The sequence below is a fragment of the Paracoccidioides brasiliensis genome, assembly GCF_000150735.1.
Source record: "Paracoccidioides brasiliensis Pb18 unplaced genomic scaffold supercont2.3, whole genome shotgun sequence".
NCBI lineage: Eukaryota > Fungi > Ascomycota > Eurotiomycetes > Onygenales > Ajellomycetaceae > Paracoccidioides > Paracoccidioides brasiliensis.
In genome coordinates this window covers 1,350,319-1,369,251 of record NW_011371360.1, presented here as the reverse complement: position 1 = coordinate 1,369,251, position 18,933 = coordinate 1,350,319, and the positions used below count along the sequence as shown (strand labels likewise).

The 18,933-nt window shown below is 46.5% G+C and overlaps 6 protein-coding genes across 6 annotated transcripts; 3 read left to right on the top strand and 3 right to left on the bottom strand.

Moving 5' to 3' along the window:
• Position 1: 1 nt before the first annotated feature.
• Positions 2-423, bottom strand: PADG_02798 (uncharacterized protein; the record flags this gene model as incomplete). Its single annotated transcript, XM_010760305.1, has 3 exons — positions 2-59; positions 135-317; positions 401-423. 3 exons carry the CDS (start codon positions 421-423, stop codon positions 2-4), a joined length of 264 nt encoding a protein of 87 aa, XP_010758607.1.
• A 323-nt stretch (positions 424-746) lies between these two features.
• On the top strand, positions 747-1,931 carry PADG_02797 (mitochondrial 54S ribosomal protein YmL3; the record flags this gene model as incomplete). Its single annotated transcript, XM_010760304.1, has 1 exon — positions 747-1,931. The coding sequence occupies one exon, from the start codon at positions 747-749 to the stop codon at positions 1,929-1,931; it is 1,185 nt and encodes a 394-aa protein (XP_010758606.1).
• Positions 1,932-2,799: 868 nt separating this feature from the next.
• On the bottom strand, positions 2,800-3,816 carry PADG_02796 (uncharacterized protein; the record flags this gene model as incomplete). The annotated part of the gene is made up of 1 exon (XM_010760303.1): positions 2,800-3,816. The coding sequence occupies one exon, from the start codon at positions 3,814-3,816 to the stop codon at positions 2,800-2,802; it is 1,017 nt and encodes a 338-aa protein (XP_010758605.1).
• Positions 3,817-5,030: 1,214 nt separating this feature from the next.
• PADG_02795 (uncharacterized protein) lies at positions 5,031-9,098 on the top strand (the record flags this gene model as incomplete). The annotated part of the gene is made up of 5 exons (XM_010759837.1): positions 5,031-5,486; positions 5,585-5,703; positions 5,761-6,041; positions 6,085-6,877; positions 6,935-9,098. The coding sequence occupies 5 exons, from the start codon at positions 5,031-5,033 to the stop codon at positions 9,096-9,098; spliced, it is 3,813 nt and encodes a 1,270-aa protein (XP_010758139.1).
• A 5,037-nt stretch (positions 9,099-14,135) lies between these two features.
• Positions 14,136-18,209, top strand: PADG_02794 (uncharacterized protein; the record flags this gene model as incomplete). Its single annotated transcript, XM_010759836.1, has 5 exons — positions 14,136-14,213; positions 14,301-14,331; positions 14,406-15,005; positions 15,079-17,631; positions 17,713-18,209. 5 exons carry the CDS (start codon positions 14,136-14,138, stop codon positions 18,207-18,209), a joined length of 3,759 nt encoding a protein of 1,252 aa, XP_010758138.1.
• Positions 18,210-18,235: 26 nt separating this feature from the next.
• On the bottom strand, positions 18,236-18,611 carry PADG_11490 (uncharacterized protein; the record flags this gene model as incomplete). Its single annotated transcript, XM_010760653.1, has 2 exons — positions 18,236-18,505; positions 18,582-18,611. 2 exons carry the CDS (start codon positions 18,609-18,611, stop codon positions 18,236-18,238), a joined length of 300 nt encoding a protein of 99 aa, XP_010758955.1.
• Between the last annotated feature and the right edge of the window lie 322 nt (positions 18,612-18,933).

The following is an 18,933-nucleotide window of genomic DNA, read 5'->3' as shown; positions in this document are numbered from 1 at the left end:
ATCATGACTTGTCTCCCGTAGCCAATTTCTTTTCGTGTTCCACAAGTTGTCTGCTCCACCTGTAGTTTTCCACAGTCAGTCAGCAACTACCAATTAGTTTACTACATCTGCGTGAGACAACGGGAGGAACCCACCACCGACTCGGAAAGAATCTGCCTTGTTCTGGAAATTTGGTCCGGTATTCTCTATCTGCGGAAAATTTAAAGGCCATAGCAGTAATGCCAAACATGACTACGCCGACTATCGCGGTATTGGTTTTCCAGTTTGCCGGTTGTGAGTACCAGCCACCAGCCGGCGACCAGACATGCTTGGGATAGCTAACAAAACGGGAGAGTCAGAGAATGACCAATTGAGCGGGAATCGTGCGGTATGTTCAGCAGCAACTCAGCCAATGGCTTACCGAATTTTGGGGCCACCTCCCATTTTGAGCAGTAGACTCAAATATGGAGTTGAGCAGGATATTGCAACGGCGACTGACAACTGAGGAGATGTTTGGGTGTCTGGCGTAGAATAATAATAATAATTAGAGGTTCATCTCGGATGGGCGCTAGGAGACAAAACCAGGTTAGCGTGATGTGTGGCATATCACATGACCTTGACCGATCCAAATTCCTCAAGAAATTTTTGAAGTCTTGTGATAATGAAGCAGCATCAAATTCACACTCCAGCGAGCGTGCGTACCCTTCAATTGTGACGTTCTACACCACTACCGGAACTCGAGATCAGCCGCCGGAGTGGGAGCCCAAATGAAGAGACTGCAGCTTCTCCGATGGAGCGGTTCAGTACTTTCACCGCGGATACGGCCTACCACGAGGTGGGTGTCTCCGGCTCCGCATCAGCTTTTTTTCACAGCTATACGACAGCAGTCTTCCGCATCATCTAGTGTGTTAACGGAAGAAACTGAGCCTTACGATGATGAGCATTCTTCAAATATCCATATAACCCGAACACCAACACCTCCCTCACCACCCGTCGAGGCTGCTTTGAACTCCCCTAAACTCGCTGCCCTACATGCTCGACTCTCTCTACCACGACGATTACCTCTTCAAACACTGGCCCGCACCCTTGTAGATGAGTCTGTCGATCCCTCACCGCAATTCAACAATAAATCGTTGTCAATACTGGGTGGTGACCTCTTGACATACTACACCTCCGAACATTTGATAAGCACCTATCCACGACTCCCAATTAAAGTTCTCTGGGCTGCAATGTATTCATACATTGGAGCAAAACCGCTTGCAGCCATGACTAGGGAATGGGGTCTGGAATTCATAGCTGATCCTGGGGCCGAAGTCGACCCGGGTTTCCTACAATTTAAGCGGCTTCCACCAGATACAGAAGTCAAAACCAACGCAAACGGCACGTTCCTCAAACCAGATGGTAATTTATCGAAACGCAGTACGAGTGCAAGGATTATATACGGCGACGCTTTTGGCGAATCTGCACTTCCATACCCCGTTCAATATGAAGGCGTCACACCCAACCGAGCATGTGCGAACTTCGTCCGCGCCGTCATGGGCGCTGTCTACCTACACGCCGGTCGACCAGCCGCGAAGCTGTTTTTTAAAGAACACTTCATGAGTCGGTATCTTAACATGGCGTCATTATTTAGCTTCCGGCAACCAACGCGGGATCTCAGCAAGCTTTGCCGTCGGGAAGGGTTTGAAGATCCCGTTGCGAAAATCCTTAGTGAGACAGGTCGTTTGAGCAACCGTCCCGTCTTCAACGTGGGTATTTTCTCCGGGCCGGACAAGCTTGGTGAGGGAGCCGGAGGAAGTTTGAGTGAAGCGCGTTTCAGAGCAGCAGCAGCAGCGCTCAAGGGGTGGTATCTATACAGCCCCCTTGGGATTAGAGTCCCCAGCTCGATGGAAGAGGAAGGTGCAGAGCCATGGAAACCAGTATATATTGATCCTGGTGAAGTCATTGTGTAAAGAAATAACAATATTTGAAGGCGCAAACTGTGGGAGAGCAATGCAGCAGATTGCAGTGGAAATTATTTTGGGTTTCTTTGTTCAAAGGAAATATCAAAGCGGAATCACATAACACAAATGAAAATCTGCTCCCCATACCGCTCTTTTTTTCCACTCTGCCTCTTTTATCTCACCCACCTCATGTGCATATCTGCCGATTTCTTCCTGTATTTTCTGCCATATCTGCTTTCCTACGTTCTTCATTTTACTTGTGTCTATGTACAATATTTGGGAATGCGTTGTTTCATTATATCTGGTTGAAACTTTCGACCACTTGTTCTTCTGACTGATTTCTATCCCATCATTCCCCATTTCTCAACGTTTATCAATCTTGATTGCGGCGCATAAAACATGCATCATCCATGGAACAGTGTAACTTGCTGATGAAAATGCCGAGAATCTGGAGTATAAAAATGTTAACCGCCTTATGCTGACCCACCCATCACTTCCCACATTACCCCTACACACACCACCTGTCTCATTCCACATATCAGATCTCAGCTTGATAGGGAATTTTTAAGGCGAAACGTTATATCCATTTCTATTATGGCGCAGCATGGTACGGCTGTTCCTTTGCCCAGTGATGTTACCGCAAATTTAGCTTTTTTTTAAGGAAAGATATAGACTCTGCTCATTTGGTTGGATGGATGGACCAATATAGTACGGTTAGATATATAGAAATGTCAGACAAGTTTTGAATTTAGTACAAAGTGGAAGGACATACACACACCTAAGTGTTTGCCAGGAGAGGATGAGTTCCGCCTGTAATTTGATAGTTCCCGAAACACTTTTTCATGACATCCGTGATAGTCATCCTTCAACCACTGTCTTAATTCATCTTAGAAGAATCCAAATACTCTCCATATTCCTCCCAGAGCTCCAGCACCTCCGCTCCAAAAAGCCCGTGCCAGAATCCCAACTTAGCCGGCGTCTTGCCATCCTTCATCACTCGCTGCCCCTCCCCTTCCCCCTTCTCGTCATTCTCGTCTGCGTTCAGATCCGACTCATCCACATACCCCGTCCTCAACAACCTATCATTCAACATCCCCACTGCTCCCTTCCCCACCTTTACATCCTCAATCCATTCCAGAAAGAATGCAGTGCTCTGATACCCCTGATGCCACGAGTCACCGCGCTCAGCCTTGTTCATCGGCCGCTTCCAATGAGGAGGAACGAGGCCTGCCTTCAAACGTACAAAGTCCGCAATACCTTCAATTAGACCGGATGGGGGAGATGGCATTTCCGGTGAAGGCTTTCCCTTCTGTTTCTTCTCATTTTTCGGGTCGGAACGAGGGCGACTGTGCTGATAGCAATGCACTAGCTCGTGGGTGATTACGCCTAAGAGTTCGCTGGTCGGGTCTTCAAATGTCTTGCTGACTTTGGAGATGTAGGAGAGAGAGATGTGGATCTCTTTGTGGTCTGGATCTAGGTCTGTGCCTGTTGTGTAAGCTACGCCAGATTTATTGCGGAGTATAAGGGTGACGGAGCGGGTGTCTGGGAGGGATGGTTTGAAGTGGGGACGTGTGGATTGAGCATAGTCGGTCCCAGTTTGGTCATTTTTCGGGGGAGATGTGTACAGGTACGTTACAATGTTGGCTAGAGCTGTATTGATTGCGGCATTTGGGTCTGCGATTAAATTTATGAAGGTCTTAGTTGCGGGGTCTGTAAGGTCTTGGAGGTGCAGGCGAACTTTAGGTGATGGGCGAGCTGCGGTGTGCGGGGATGCCGCAATGGCGCTGTCATCGCTGGTTTTACTTTCAGTATTTTCCGCGTCCGTTGTTTGGCAGCGCGGGATTGGAGATTCCTCTGTGGTTAATAGAATCGGAGAGCTAGATGATGTGGACATGGTTTTCGAAGCGTTCTTATTTATCAGAGGATGTCAATGGCTACGTACGAAAATTGTCAGCATATGAAAGTGGCATGTTTATTATAGATTGATTGTTGCATGCAGTGGCTCAGCCGCCGCATCTAATCCTCATGATATGAATTCATACGCTTAAATACTACATATATCCACCTCTAGCTTACTACATTGATTTTTTAACAATGATCTATACAAGAATGGCCTTAGAAGACAACAGACATGAATATATGACAACCACTCGAGTGTTCTTTTCCTTCAGAATGTCAGTGAATATTAGTTTATGCGAAGTCTCCTGAGACTTTGAATGCTTGGAAAGGTAAAAGTTTGTGTTCAACCATGGATCAGCACACTAGAATAGTTGATTTGTTTACCTTTTGACAGATAGATTTTTCAATCAACATCTGATAATAATGAAAGTATTTCTACAGTATCCTTGTAACTAGTTATTAATTACTCTGTACACGGATGCATTGATATGATAACTAGTACCTAACGTCAAGCTCCAAAGAAAGCCGCTGACCAATCTTCGCCACCCAGATCGGGCTAGCGCTGTGCTGCTGCCAAGCCAACCATATTTTGGGCAGCGAAACAATCAAATTACCCTTTTCGGCCATTGCCTGGCTTCCGAACTGAGGCTCTTCTTCCTCGTCGCAACCTCATGTCTTCATCATCAAAGTCCCTTGCCGACTCCCATCGCTGCATTCCCATCCCAACTTATATACCCTGCGCTATATGCCAAAACACATTTGCTACGTCAACTCCAGGTATAACCCGCACCCTCTTCTACATCGGTTATCTAACCCCCCTTCCTCCCCTTTTTCAGAGTCGCGCAGATATCTCCATGGTCTGTGCTGCTACTTGAATCCTCTACGCTTCACAATTTTTCACCCTTCTTTACCCCACGCCCCCTTCATCTTTCTTCCAAGTGCTAATCGTGAGTTGCCTTAGCATAATCTGTCAGATCTGACGCCAAGTTCTTGATCCTCTTTCGAATTCTCACGGTACCTTCAGCTGCTCACATATCCACCCTCGCGGCTCGGCTATCCAATTACCGTTCGAATCTATCTACAAGGAGGTGGAAAACTGTATTTCAGTGATCCTGCGCATAGGCCATCTATCGTTGGTCAAGATATCACAGCAGCCACATCCCAGGATGTCCCATTACCAATGAGCTTTGTGATCGAACAATCTTGACAATGGAAGCTAGAGCCACTGAGGTTCTAGCAGCGTTTAAAAACAGCAATCTCTCCGTCGAGGCGAAGGTACAACATCTCACCAAGCTCAAGTCGGAAATAAAGCAAAAAAATGTGCCGGAGGTCGCCGTATCCACAATATTCGAGGCATTCCGTCTTGCGATTGCCTCACCACATTCCTTGCTCTCCACAGCGGGATTTTCTGCCTTAGGTCATCTGCTCAAACGACTTTATCTCCAGGAATTACATCAGACAATTGCCTCTCAAGGACGGTCCACATATCAGTTGCTGCTTGAGCGGCTAGGCGATCACAAAGAGCGCGTCCGTTCTCAGGCCTCTCAGGCATTCAGTGACTTTTGGCAGGCTTCTCCTGTTGAGGTTGAACATCATGTCTTGGAACTTGCGTTGGCGGGGAAGAATCCACGGGCAAAAGAAACTAGTATGGCATGGTTGGCGACTGTGAGTTTATTACCAGTTTATCATGTATCATCCAAACCTGGCTTGACTGTCTCATTTGTTTGCTAATATATGGCTATCCCTCTCGCTCTTGTTTGTAGATGACTCGTGAACGCGGAGTGCTTTTCCGTACGTACGTTCCAAGTCTCGTCGTCTGTCTTGAGGATGCCGATAGTGGAGTCAGGGAAACTGCGAAGATGACAGTTATCGATCTATTTCGGTAGGTCACGAACCCACAAGCTATCCGCCCAGATTTCTGTTTGCTCATACTAGATAGAAATGCCCCCCCTCGAGCGTTGTCGGATTTAAAACAGCAACTTCAATCACATAACGTGAGGAAATCGATAGCAACCTCAATCCTGTCTAGCATTGGCCAGGATCATGAACTTTCCTCTTCCATGCAGTCTCAACCAAGATCCGATATCTTGAGACCTGGGAGCAGCTTTTCAAGCCATCGATCTCAAGATCCCCAGCGGCCTAACTCCGTTCTTTCCATTCACTCCTACGGCGAACCAACAAGTAAGGAAGCAAGCATGACATTTGATTCGACCTCTATTGGTATGCACTCTCATCACTTTGTTACTAGTCTTACTAACCGTAGTTTCAGATGCTCCAAAAATATCTAGAGATCCTCCACGAAGGGATGCGGTGCTATCGCACAGTGCCAGCATCGAGTCGTTCTCCGCCGTTACCGGAAACCCAGAAATCGTTGAAGCGGAAACAATCGAACCTCTTTACATCAATTCCCACAGAGAACTAGATGAAATAATTCGCGAAATGCTACCCCATTTTGAAGGCAGAGAATCAGAGCAGAACTGGATTCCTCGCGAGAAAAGCGTTTTGAAACTGCGACGAATAACAAAGGGCAACGCCCCGCATGATTTTGAGCAGAATTACTTGGCGGGTATTAAAAGTCTGCTCGACGGTATCCTAAAATCTTCCAACTCATTGCGAACAACGTTGTCCGCCGCCGGTTGTTGCTTAATTCAAGATATTGCACGGGTGAATGGGCCGGCAATTGATCCTATGGTTGAAGTCCTCTTGCTAAATATGATCAAAGTGTGCGGGGGACTGAAGAAAATTAGTGCACAAAACGGCAACCTCACTGTGGACGCTATCATCGGCAATGTCTCTTACACTTCTAGAATTGTACAGCATCTTTGGGGTGCGTGTCAGGACAAAAATGTTCAACCTAGGCTATTCGTCACGGGCTGGATACAAACCCTTATCACGAAGCACAGCGGGATCAAAGGGTCCATTGAACACAGCGGGGGTGCTGATGTTCTGGAAAAATGTGTCAAGAAGGGATTAGCGGATCCCAATCCTGGAGTGAGGGAAAACATGCGATCAACTTTCTGGACTTTCGCGAGGCTCTGGCCTGAGAGAGCTGAAGGGTACGTAAAACTTTGCGTTCTGGAATTTCAAAGCTCATTATGCTAAGTTCAGTATAGGATCATGGAAACACTAGATGCCAAGTCAAAGTCTCTTCTCGAAAGGGATCCTAGTAATCCAAATCTTGACCCAAATGCCGTAAATACTAATGGAAGGCCTCGAACGGGTTTGGGACCCAGCGTTTCAGGGGGAGGGTCGCGACAAACCCTCAAAGAAACGATTGCTGCTCAGAAAAAGGCTCGTCTGGCTGTAGCGAAGAAACTACCTGCCCGCCCAGAATCTGCGCAGTCATCATTTCCGGATGTAAAATCGGCTAAACCCCCGATACACAAACCACCTGGGTCGACCACTCGCACAGTGCCTACTGGGGTTCATATTTCGTCCCAAAATACCTCCCTCTCCTCTGCCCCAATGCGTCCTTCTTCACGACCACGACGGCCTGAGTTGATGCGACCTGCTACTGCCGATCCATACTCATCGCGTAATAGGTCCGTTCAAAGCGCGTCTCATCCGAGATTATCAAGTCCCCCAGAAAGCCCTCCGAAACCCCGGAGTAAGACCATAACAGCAACTCCGGGAAGAAAACCCAACCCCACACCTTCTCGTCCCAAGTCGAGACTTGAAAGCAGTGCTCCTGTCAGCACAGCAAAGCCAAAACCGAAACGGCTTGATATTACAGGTTTGAAATCTGGTGAAGTTCGTTTAATGGCAGGTCCTGCGGTTAAACCAAATTACGCATCTTCTGTAGACGCAAAACCACAAGTTGCTAGCCCTGTTAGCCCGGCTAGAACTGAAGAAAATATAGCGATAGCCGTACCGAAGCCCGACAATAGAACTGCGGAAAAGATTCTTAGCCCTACTGAAGCCGTCGTCCCTGCTTCCAGTGATGATGTTTTCAGCCAAGACGAAGCCGAACTTATGGTTGATCTTCCTACTTCTAGATCTCTAACCACGTCTCATGGCACTCTTTCGAGCCATCGCCGTTTGAGCAGCAGCGACGTCTCCGTTACTCATATCCCCATGTCACCATCTTTCCAATCCCAAGTGCGTTCTGGTGAACTTTTGGCTACAACGACCAGCCCTAACAGGCGCTATTCTAAACACAAAGATGACGTGGTGCTGCCCAGAATGCCCGCGCCAGCGGGCCGGCTTTCCCTTTCTAGCAGTGAGGGCAATCATCCTGTGGACACCCTCAAGGTCTATGAAGACCCCCAGTCTCCAAATGCCAAGGAAAATATCCCCTATCCATTTTCACTTGGAATGTCCCCAAGAACACCCCGTTCGCCTGCCAAAGCAATTCCTCTTGAAGAACACTCTATCAACGAACCAGCAAACACTCCCAATCGCAAACACAATCAGCAACAGCTACCCTCAACATTTTCTCCAGCAAGCGCTGCTTTCCCTGCGAGCGAGAATATACATCGACGATGGAAAAAGGTGGAGATTTCAGAAAGACGAAGGAGCCTGAGTCCACGATCGAAAGACCCATCCCGGGCACGAGATATGATTGATAGGGGACTTAATAAAATCCGATCTGGAGCTATTGACGTCCATGGATATCGAAAGGTGCAGAGTTTGATCAAATATCATGAGTCAATATTCAATGACGAAGCCAAATATGGCGAAGCATTGTTGGTGTTGTTAAACGCGCTGGAAGCTCCAGATACAGAAAAGAAATCTGCAACTGGACGACCGCTCGACATGAAAACGCAGGTATTAGTGACGATTCGATTGCTTTTCTCGATGAATCGTAATTATTTCTCCACATACTACGCGAGAGCTATGACGGCAATTATCACGGCACGCAAACACTATGAGCTTACAAATCATATTGTTAGCGGCCTCGAAGAAACAGCAGAAGATATTGTAGGAGCTTGTGATCCGGCAGATGTGATTGACGCTGTACTGGATCTGCTGGAATCAGAGGAGAAGTCTCCCGAAAGCCATCGAATGGTCGCAATGGGCGGATATATCCTCAGCGGACTCCTACGTCGACTAAACGAAAAGAATCTATTCCTTAGTGAGCCGGTGCTGCAGCGCCTGGGCAACTTTGCCAACGTGAGCCTTAAGGATCCGCAACCAGATATAAGACGGGCAGTAATGGAGTTTTGTCTAGAGCTGCATGAGATGGTTAAGCCAGAAGAAGCATTTTGGCGAATGATTAAGGCTGAAGATCATCGTCCATTGTTAACTTATTACATTGTGAGGAAGCCGGGGAGATGAGCGATCAATGTCTAATCGGGACTTTTAGGTCCCTAACCAGGTTCGAGATGCTTCAGGCGTTGGGGGGGCGTGTACTTTCTGCATAACTCCTTCTATGTTTCTTGTCTGCTCTATTTATCGCATTGTCCCTCTTCTTTCCTCGATTCTTGGTGCTTGGTTGTCGATATGGTGTTATCATTATGATTATTTGTGGTGTTATTGGAGTATATGTAGTTGTTTTCCACTTTCCTGCTTCTATCGGCTTTTCTCTTTTACATTATTCTTTTCTTTTCTTTTTTTTCCCCCGAAAAGTGATTCCTTATAGTGGTATAATGTGTTCTTAATTGTATAATTCTTTTCCCTTTCTTCGTAACTTCTAACTTTTTAATTCTGTTCTCTCATCCTGATATCCCTTACCCGCCTGATACTATTTATTTTCCTCCACTTCTTCCTTGTATCTCAGCAGGAAGTTTGTCATTTTACTTCTACTTCAAATTACCTCGTTCTGATTTTATCAAGGGGCAATTTTTGATTCAATACCCGCTGCTGTGCTATATTTTTGTTTATCCCAATAGACCTGCTGGGTCATTTTGCTTCGTGCACAAGGATTTCAGTTGGAAGTTATTAACATCCTGTGCAGCAGTAGAAATTGTTCACGCATATCTCTTCAATTCATTGGATTATTTCCCCTAGTCTTCAAGAAATCAGCAAACGCTCAGCCTTTGTTTTTCGTTTCTCAGAATAAAATCCAGGGATCCAGGATCTATCCAACTAACTAATCCATCCATTGCTAACCTCGATTTGGATACATTTTGAAACACGAAACAGTACAAGTGCGATCTTTCCAAGATCCCACCCACTAAACATTAACGATCTCTGTCTCTCAAAAATTTCATTGGCTAGGCAGTCATATATTTGAGGGGCGGAGGCTGAATGAGATCCCGATCGTGGCAGATCATCGTCTTATGCGAGTATGAAGTTTGGTATTTCAATGGATGTCGAAATAGTCAGCTAGCTTTTTTTTTCATTCATTCTTTTTCTTTTTCTTTTTCTTTTCTTTTCTTTTAGTTTCTGCCACAATTACCACGGGTAGCACGGGGTAGTTATATGGGAATATCATTTTTCAGGTTTTTGAGATGACTGCACATGAAAGAACAGCCGTACTTTTTGCAAGGTTGAACTTCCCGCGTATTTGCTATGTATCTGATAGCGTATTCCTTATATAAGTCATAGATGTCGTCGTCACTTTTGATCCTTTAATCAAGTGACTCATGCGAAGAGTAAAAAGCGATGATAAGGTTAAATTCGATCAATTCCCCAATGCATGTACTCTACATACATGGGGTCGTTGAACTGAAGAGGCGCAGGATTGAAGTGTAATTAGTTTAATCCGAACAAGGGCAGTCCCCTTGTACCCGTCCTCTCTGCTGGTTAATCTTAGTCACCTTTTCAAAACAGCAAATAAACGAACGAAGGGATTGTAGTTTCAACTTGAATATCAGCGGAGTTTCTGTATATATAGATGCAGGCCGAGGGTCCCGAGGATTCGAGGTAGTCATCCAAGTTCTCTCCAATATCGCACTCGGTATTGTTCCCCTAGCCATCCAGCGTTCCTAATATAGTTACCAAAGGCATGTTCTTTGTAAGTGCTGTACTTCCATATGCATGTGATGTAGACCTCAGAGGCTCGGACTGACGCCGACCAGCGGTCAAGCGAGACTCTTTCTAGATAAAATATTTAAAACTAACTCCGTCAGAACCTGGGAAAGGAAAGGAAACTGTGAGTGCTTCTTTCTCTGGTGCATACAGTTGGACGTTGGTTTCAAAGGAGCCGAACATGGTTTGATGCTGTATAATAACGTTAAACCATGACAACCCTCCATTAAAACTACACACTCTAGTTCACATCCCATACAAACCTTACAAACCTTTCTCAGGTCCCTTCCCCTTAACCAACTCTCATCTAAAGCCCCTAACTAATCCCAATCCTAGAATACTAACCTAATCTTAACCTAATCTACCCCTAGACCGTATTTATTTTAGATGGATGATCAGTTGATCATTGTTTTATAAAAGTGGGCCCGGGGCTATTAAACCCCCCCCCTCTGGTGCGGACCATCCGGCGCAGGTACAGGAGGAGCCATCAGACTAGTTAAAATCCGCTGTGTTATTTCAAGTGACTGACGGAATCGCTGGGAAAATCGAATGGGCAACCTGAGCCAGAAGATCAACTTGGAGGGGTCAGATCGTCGTCGGTGAATTGCCAAAATATGAAGTCAAAGGATGCAGGAAAGCCTGTGAATGTTTCGTCATTCCACATATTGCTGCTGAAACTTGTATCAACTTTATTAATATTGAAGGTAATTGGGCGGGGCAAAAACGGTGCTTTCATTTACCCAATTGACGGTAATTCGATATTTATTACCTAGTGAGGGAATTTATGGTTCTTCTCTATGGGGTAGTTTTAACAGAGTCAGCTCATCATTCGCTGCAGCTAACCACATGTTTGAATGTTGTCGTCATTATATAGTTTATATAAGTGTACCTCTAAAGGGCAATGATAATGTATATTGTTCTCAAAGAGCCAGAAGCCGTTGCTGTGCATAAACTGACATATACACAAGGGTCCATTATCACGGACACTATTGCAGATGTAGTTATATGGGCACACTAGTGGGTGCTGGGTTGTCTGTCTCATGTGCCAAACAGGGAGATATTTGCGAGCTGGGATTATATGGGATGATGCTTGCGGGATATAAGATGAAGGAGAATATAGGAACTAAGGGCCAGTCTGGGCTCCTTGTTGCATGTCTGGACGGGACAGAGAGCGATCAGTTCCTCCCGTTAGTAAACTGATCCTCGACTTTCTCCGCCAGGATGTCCGCTGGGGACCTGTAGGAGGGGATTTACATCATCCGAATCTCAAAGGGAATCCTCCTGCTTTTATCCATGGCTAGGCAGTTAATGTTTCAGTGAGATAGAAAAGGTGGCGGGGTTCCTGGATATCCTTCCAATTCTTCGATGCCATATATTCCGTGGTTCTTGTTCCCTTGAAGACGTGGTTGATGGTTTGGAATCAACTGGTTCTTCTCCGTCCTTTTCTTCTCCTTTCTCCACATGCGGTTTTTTATTCTTCCTGATCGCTGGAAAGCGCGTCAAGAAGGGTAAGTTTAATTAGCCGGCTTTTTCTTCCATTATGGTGCAGGAGTGGCTGTTTTAACGCTGGGTCTTAGCGAAATAACTTCGGTCCTTTGGAGCGGTAGCATCGTTTCACTCCGCTTTTGCGTGCGTGTCTAACCAGTGTCTGGTTATCGGACCTGTTCGTGGCGTTAAGACCGGGATCCACGTGTAAAGGACAGTTGTGAAGGGTTCACAGCAGGGAGAGATAATTGTATGTAACATGGTTTCTACCAGGCCGGAGATATGTTGCTCAACAGCTTGTTCAGCAGCCCGCTGAAACGTGGAGTGTATATTTTGTGCATGTTTGGTATAAAAAAACATAAAAATATCCAAGAAGCCATTGTCCGCAGCGGATAGTTTACACCTGGAGACATCTCGACAACCGAACATCTGGATAGAGAATGATGAGATGGATAATTCCACGCGCGGCTGAGGGGGAGTGAACTATTATTAAAAAGAACTATCCACAGAATAACTAGTTAAACTGTTAATGCTATTTTCTGTTTCGTTTGGGTGTTGGTGTGTCTTAGTGTCAGCTCTGCCCCAATTAGTTATTATTCATTCCCTGCGTTGTCTGCCGTGTGCTGTCTTTTTTTCTTCTTTTCTTCTCCTTGTTTAGTCGGTTCCAAACGGTCTGCCTGCTTGCACGTAAACCAGCAACTGCACAAATTTTACTTTCGTACCAACCACGTCGTTTTTCTAGACGGAGTGCTCCAGGAGAAAATTAACAAGGGAACGGACTTTGACAGACGTGCAATAGGTTCCTTTTAATCATCGCCTAGCCTGTTCTTTCTCTCGGAATCTGTTCCCCCTCTGCGTCAGGATCGTCAATCACTTGTTGTTTGTTAGACCTGTTGGTCGAACAGCCGTCACTATAATAATTAAGCTATATTTAACATCATCCCTTTATTACATCTCCCATTCCATTTCTCTGATTTCAATCGAGACCAAGTCCAACTCTGCACATCCTTGTCATTCATCAGTGGGCTATTCTCCCGATTCACCAACCGAGTGTTCGCCTGGGATTTCCATCCCGTCTGCGGAGCAACCTGTTAGGTACGGTCGGTGCAACAACACGTTTCTCCAGCCATCAACGACCCGTTAATTTCTGGCGTGTTTCGCATTTCAACGTCTCTCCACCCCGCCTATTCTTTACCTCTTCTTTCCTCTGCTTTACGCGTGTTCCTCCTCGACCAATGCTCCCCAAATTAATGTTGTGTGCCGGTTGCTGACCTCGTCTCCTTTGTGTTAGGCGTTGCTCTGAGGTCGTCCGTCCACACAAAAGTCACGACTTTTGTCTCTGTGCCCATCCGTGGACGTCTCACGCGCGCTCCAACCCCATCCAACTCCGTCATATTACACGGCCAACCAAACCCGCCCTCCCTTAACCACGTTGTGTAGTTGTTCTAGTATTCCTCTTCCATATCTCGTCCTACTGCCTGTTTGTCCCTGACTTCCTAAGCCACATTCTCTCCCCCTCTCCCCTCTCCCCTCTCCCCTCTCCCCTCTCCCCTCTCCCCCCTCCCCACCCCTTCTCCCGCCCCCTCTTATCCTCCGATCCTGTCTTTTAGCGTGACCATTGGCTCTCTTCTCCAAATCGGCCATTGCAACTCGGTAGAACTGGCCTCCTCACTGTATATAGAAAGGTTTGCTTGTGGAGTTTTCAAGGAGAAAAAATTGATTGACCTTGGACCCCTCCGCCACCAGCAGTTATCCATTGTTCGTGTCTGCATCCCGAATGGTTTCGGATCTCCGAGTTCTAGATTTACCCAGGCTAGAATACAACACCACACTATCACAAGAGTTGGGGGTAATAAGCATAGAGACCAGCTGGTACTACACTACGATTGAGAGTGTCGAAGGGGAGAGAATTGAGAGATGGAGTCACCCACTGGCCAACCGGACTCTCCATTAGATCTGGATGACGTCCCATTTCCATGTCAGGGTTGCGGAGAGGTACGGTTGACCCCACCTGCAACGCAGATCACTTTTTAGTATTTTCTTTGATAAATATTCTCTTGGCTAACGGAAGTATGATATAAGATACTGGAAGAAGGCAAAGCTTTCGAGCTGGGTGAGTAGGCCCTCCTTATCATCAACCAATTATTAAATATATAGTCGCAAGAAACAAAACTAATTAGTTGAAAGCCAATAAACGATGGCATATTGACTGTTTTCGATGCAACACATGCGGCACCTTTCTCGATTCAGAGGCAAACCTCCTTCTGCTGGGCGATGGCTCTCTCATTTGCAACAGTTGCACTTACAGCTGCAGTTCCTGCGGAGACAAGATCGAAGACCTAGCAATCCTCACCGGCGACCAGGCCTTTTGCGCAACCTGCTTCAAATGTCGCAACTGTAAGCGGAAGATCGAGAATCTTCGCTATGCGCGGACATCACAGGGTATCTTTTGTATGGATTGTCATGAATCACTGATGGCACGAAGGCGGAAGCGAACGGCCAGGCAGCGTCAAAAAGTCCCCAATGTCCAGCTAGACAAATCTCTCCCGTCACTCCCGACAACCATTGCTTCGAGCAATGGGTTATCAGCAACTTCTCCCAGTCCACTACCCGATCAATACCATGAACTGCCCGCTGAAGTTCCCTCTGAAATGCCCGTTGAGCTGCCAGCTGAAATGCCCATTGAACTGCCCACTGAATTGCCGTCGCGTCCAAGATCCGAAGAGCAGAAAAGCTCGGGGGATGACAAAAATGTTGGAACTCCTGAACCACAGCCCGTTAACCAAGGTACATCCGCGGTCCTATCGTCCAAGTTTGCAATCTTGATCACTTCTTTGAAGACTAATCACTTGTGAAATAGATAATCTTATCCTTCCTTCCAGTACTTACAAGTTGAATCGCCATTCTGCTATTTCTCATAAATCTGATGTATCGGGTGGAGAAGAGTTTCTCATACCTGTTGCATTTGATCCCGCAGCTTCTGAAACTCGCTCTCCTCAACCACCCCCGTCAGAAGCTTCTCCTGTTGTGCCACGAGAGTCCCTTGGTCAGCGCATATCTGGAGACAGCTCTCGCACACAGTCTACAGACGTACATGAATACCTCCGAGACCAGAGTCACCCTGAGGCCTCTTCTGAGCAGCAAAGTCCATATCAAAACAAGCGTCCCGCAGATCCAGGCCCTCACAAATTCCAAGAGAGCACGACACCCTCAAGAGCTTCTACTCTTGTGTCGCCTCCTGCTAACAATAACAATATTCGCCAACAGAATATATTGCAGAACAGTTCCGGCCCTGGGGCCGATATGTCGGGCCGTGGAGATAAATTCAAGTTGCAAGACGTCCCTAAGGGAAGGAGGTCACGAGGTGGCTCTGAGAACATGTCTCGGCCTGACCTCGATTTGACGGCTACAGTGACGTCTCCTACACATGAAGAAACCGAAGACATCGTTATAAGTCCTCCTCCTCGGGATACGGCACGGGTCACAAATCAACCGTCTCCGGCACCAGAACTCAACAATAATACACCTTCACGCTTTTCTCAGGAACCCCGAATGAAAGAAAATGGATCGGTTGAGCCTGCGAGACCGGGACTGCAATATCCGCCTAAGAGAGGCGATTCTCTCGAAGCCAAACTACATCAATCTCTCCAAAGGAAGGTGGTAGCATCTGCAGCACCTGTTAGCAAGTCTACGCCACCAACATCTAGTATTACAAACGATGCTGCGCCGGCGTCCTCGAATTTTTCATCTCCCCAGGTGGACAAATCCCCGACTGCAAAGGGATTGAGGGTACAAGAGGCGTCAGTGTCAAAGCGGGTTTCCGATGCTTCAGTTTCTACTCCCTCACTTCACAAGCGTTCTGGGTCTGGCAGCGTGTCGAAACAGAAATCTGCAGACCCTCGTGGGCATCATTCTCGTAACGAATCGGTGAAGACTGTGTATTCTGATGGCCATCGTGAGCCGGATATTGGAGCTTCCCCGAGGTTGCGTTACAGTGGGGTGGGAGACTTCTCCTTGGAAGAAGATATGGCCCGAATTCTTGGCAGTCATGATAGCCAGAATCAAGAATCCCTGCTGAAGCGGGTGTCGCATTCCGTCAGACATGGAAGAAGCTTAAGCGATAAATGTGCCCGACTATCGAAAGAGCAGAAATGGCCTAAGTCACCGTCAAATGGAAGCAACTTTGTGAATGACATCAGCAGTCCAATTGGGAGTTCCCCTGAAAATCGCGATGAGCTTTCCTGGTACAAGAACGAGCTCCGAAGGGAACGGCAGAAGATTGTTGAGAAGGATCAGAAAATCTCAGCGTTGGAGGCTTCACTTAATGCCACAGCAAACATCAAACAGGTTAACACAGAACTTCGCGAAAAGCGATCCACTATGGTATTTCTTGATGCTCAGAAGGAGATTGTCCTACGTGAGCTGGAGGTCCTTACAGAATGCATCGCCGCCGAAAAGCAGAGTGGGGCCCCTCTTGATCTAAGGAGACTAAGCAATAGCGTATTACGTGAATTTGCGGAGTCTGTACAGCGACTCAAAGATTCGTTTGCCCCTCAGATTGAGGAGTTGATCCAAAAGCGTAATACCATCCTTGAAGAACTGACCAACCTTGGCCGCATGAAAGATAAGAGCTTTCAAGAATTTGAACAGTTGTCTCTTAAAAATTCGCAACTCGCGGAGCTTAATAACCAGCTAGTTCACCAGATCCAAGGGATCTACAGGGCCAACACAACCTCTAGCAGCGGAGAAAGCAGTCGCCAGGTAACCAATGGATTGAGTATTTCCTCTCACCAAAAGGAAAAATCTGTCGCCTCACTTGAAGGTCGCGAAAACCGGGCCTCAAATGACCTTCTCACATCAACCTCTAACATTCAGTCCGAAGAGGCAGACCAAGCAACCGTTCTCCAAGGACCACAAGTTATCAGTATCCGTAAGGGCCAAGTCCGCAAGTTCAATTGGAAGAAAGGTAGCCAGAATGTAGCAAAGGGCGTTACGAAGGGTATCAAGGGCGCTTTCAATTATGCAGAAGGCAAATATCAAAAGGATGGTCAGTTTGCGGAAACAGCACCGTATGGATCTGCGGCATCGCAAAATGGTGATGATAGATCTGTTCGCGGTCAACCTCAGGAGTCGACCCGTCAGGGTTTTGGATTTTTCGGGAACTCAAAGGTGAAGCCTGGGATTTGGACAGCGCAGTCGAATGAGAGTTCTGCGGCTCTTGTTGAAGTTTCTACTAATAATAGTAATGGTGAGAACTGTTCTACAACATATCCTTTCTCATTGAAATGCGAGCATGCTGACTTTGTTTTTCCGGAAGTGCTTTTTGGCACTGACCTTGAACAACGGATCGAGGTTGAGAAATGTGTTATTCCAGGTATTGTCACACGTTGTATCGAGGAAGTAGAGCTTCGAGGTAAGCGACGAATTACCTTTTTTTTTTTTTTTTTTTTTGTTCATGAAATTTATTAATGTTAACCGTTCTTTATTTAATTAGGTATGGATTGCGAGGGCATCTATCGCAAATCTGGCGGCAGTTCCCAAGTCCAAATGATCCGCGAAGGCTTCGAGAAGTCTTCCGATTACGACATTTCCGACCCAGACCTCGACATCCACGCTGTCACCTCGACCCTGAAACAATATTTCCGCAAACTACCCACCCCACTCATCACCTATGAAGTATATGATAAACTTCTTGACACATGGGGCGTTACCCCGGTCTCCGCCCGTGTTGACTTGATGCGTCGCAGCCTGCTGAGCCTTCCGACCACTCATCGTGATGTGCTCGAATTCCTGATCTTCCATCTCCGCCGTGTCGTGGAGCGCGAGAAGGAGAATCTGATGACGAGCTTGAATGTTGCTGTGGTGTTTGCACCGACGATTTTGCGGCCCGAAAGTCTGAGTCGGGAAATGAGCGATGTTCAGAAGAAGAATGAGGCGCTGCAGTTTTTGGTTGATAATTGTCAGGATATATTTATGGGGATGGAGGAGTAATTCATCTTTCTAACTTCTTCTCTTTTTCATTCCTTCACGATTTTGGTGTCGTTTTGTTTCATACCCCTTTTTCCATACCATTTTCGTCTTTGCGTTTGGATGAATGGCTCTTGATACTTTTTATCTTCCTGTTTATCAATGTTACTCCCCATGACCTTATATCGCTGTACTTGCGTCGTGCCGCCCGCCAGCTCGTCAGGCTGCTTGCTTGCATTCATTTGAGGCATAGCATCGTGGATGCCTGCCCTCCACCAACCATTTTGATTACCCATGCTTAGAAACCCAGTTGCATTTTGCTGCATGATTGTGTATGAATTGCGTCGATCGTTTTGCTATACCTCTTAAGCTTTTGTGTTTATATACTCGCTATACCCTTATCCCTGCCTTCCTCCGAATCTCCATTTTGCTCATTCCAAACAAGAAAAAGGAAAAGAGATCTCCCATCTGGCTATTGTTCATTAGTTGTCGACTTGTTTTTACCCCTTTTTTTCTTTTCTTCTTTTCTTTTCCCTTCTCTTTTTTCTAAGCTCATTCTGCTGGCGGATCTATAAACGCCCAACTTCATACCCTGAAAAAGCCACCGTATTTTTGTATATTTCAACTTTATACCTTTTTTCCTTCTTGTCTATCCTTGTATGCTCCTTCGCACCGGTCACTTATTTTTATCTATGTTGCTGTTCGTCCTTTTTTTTTTCGTCTAGGTGATGGCTGATTGCATTCCTTG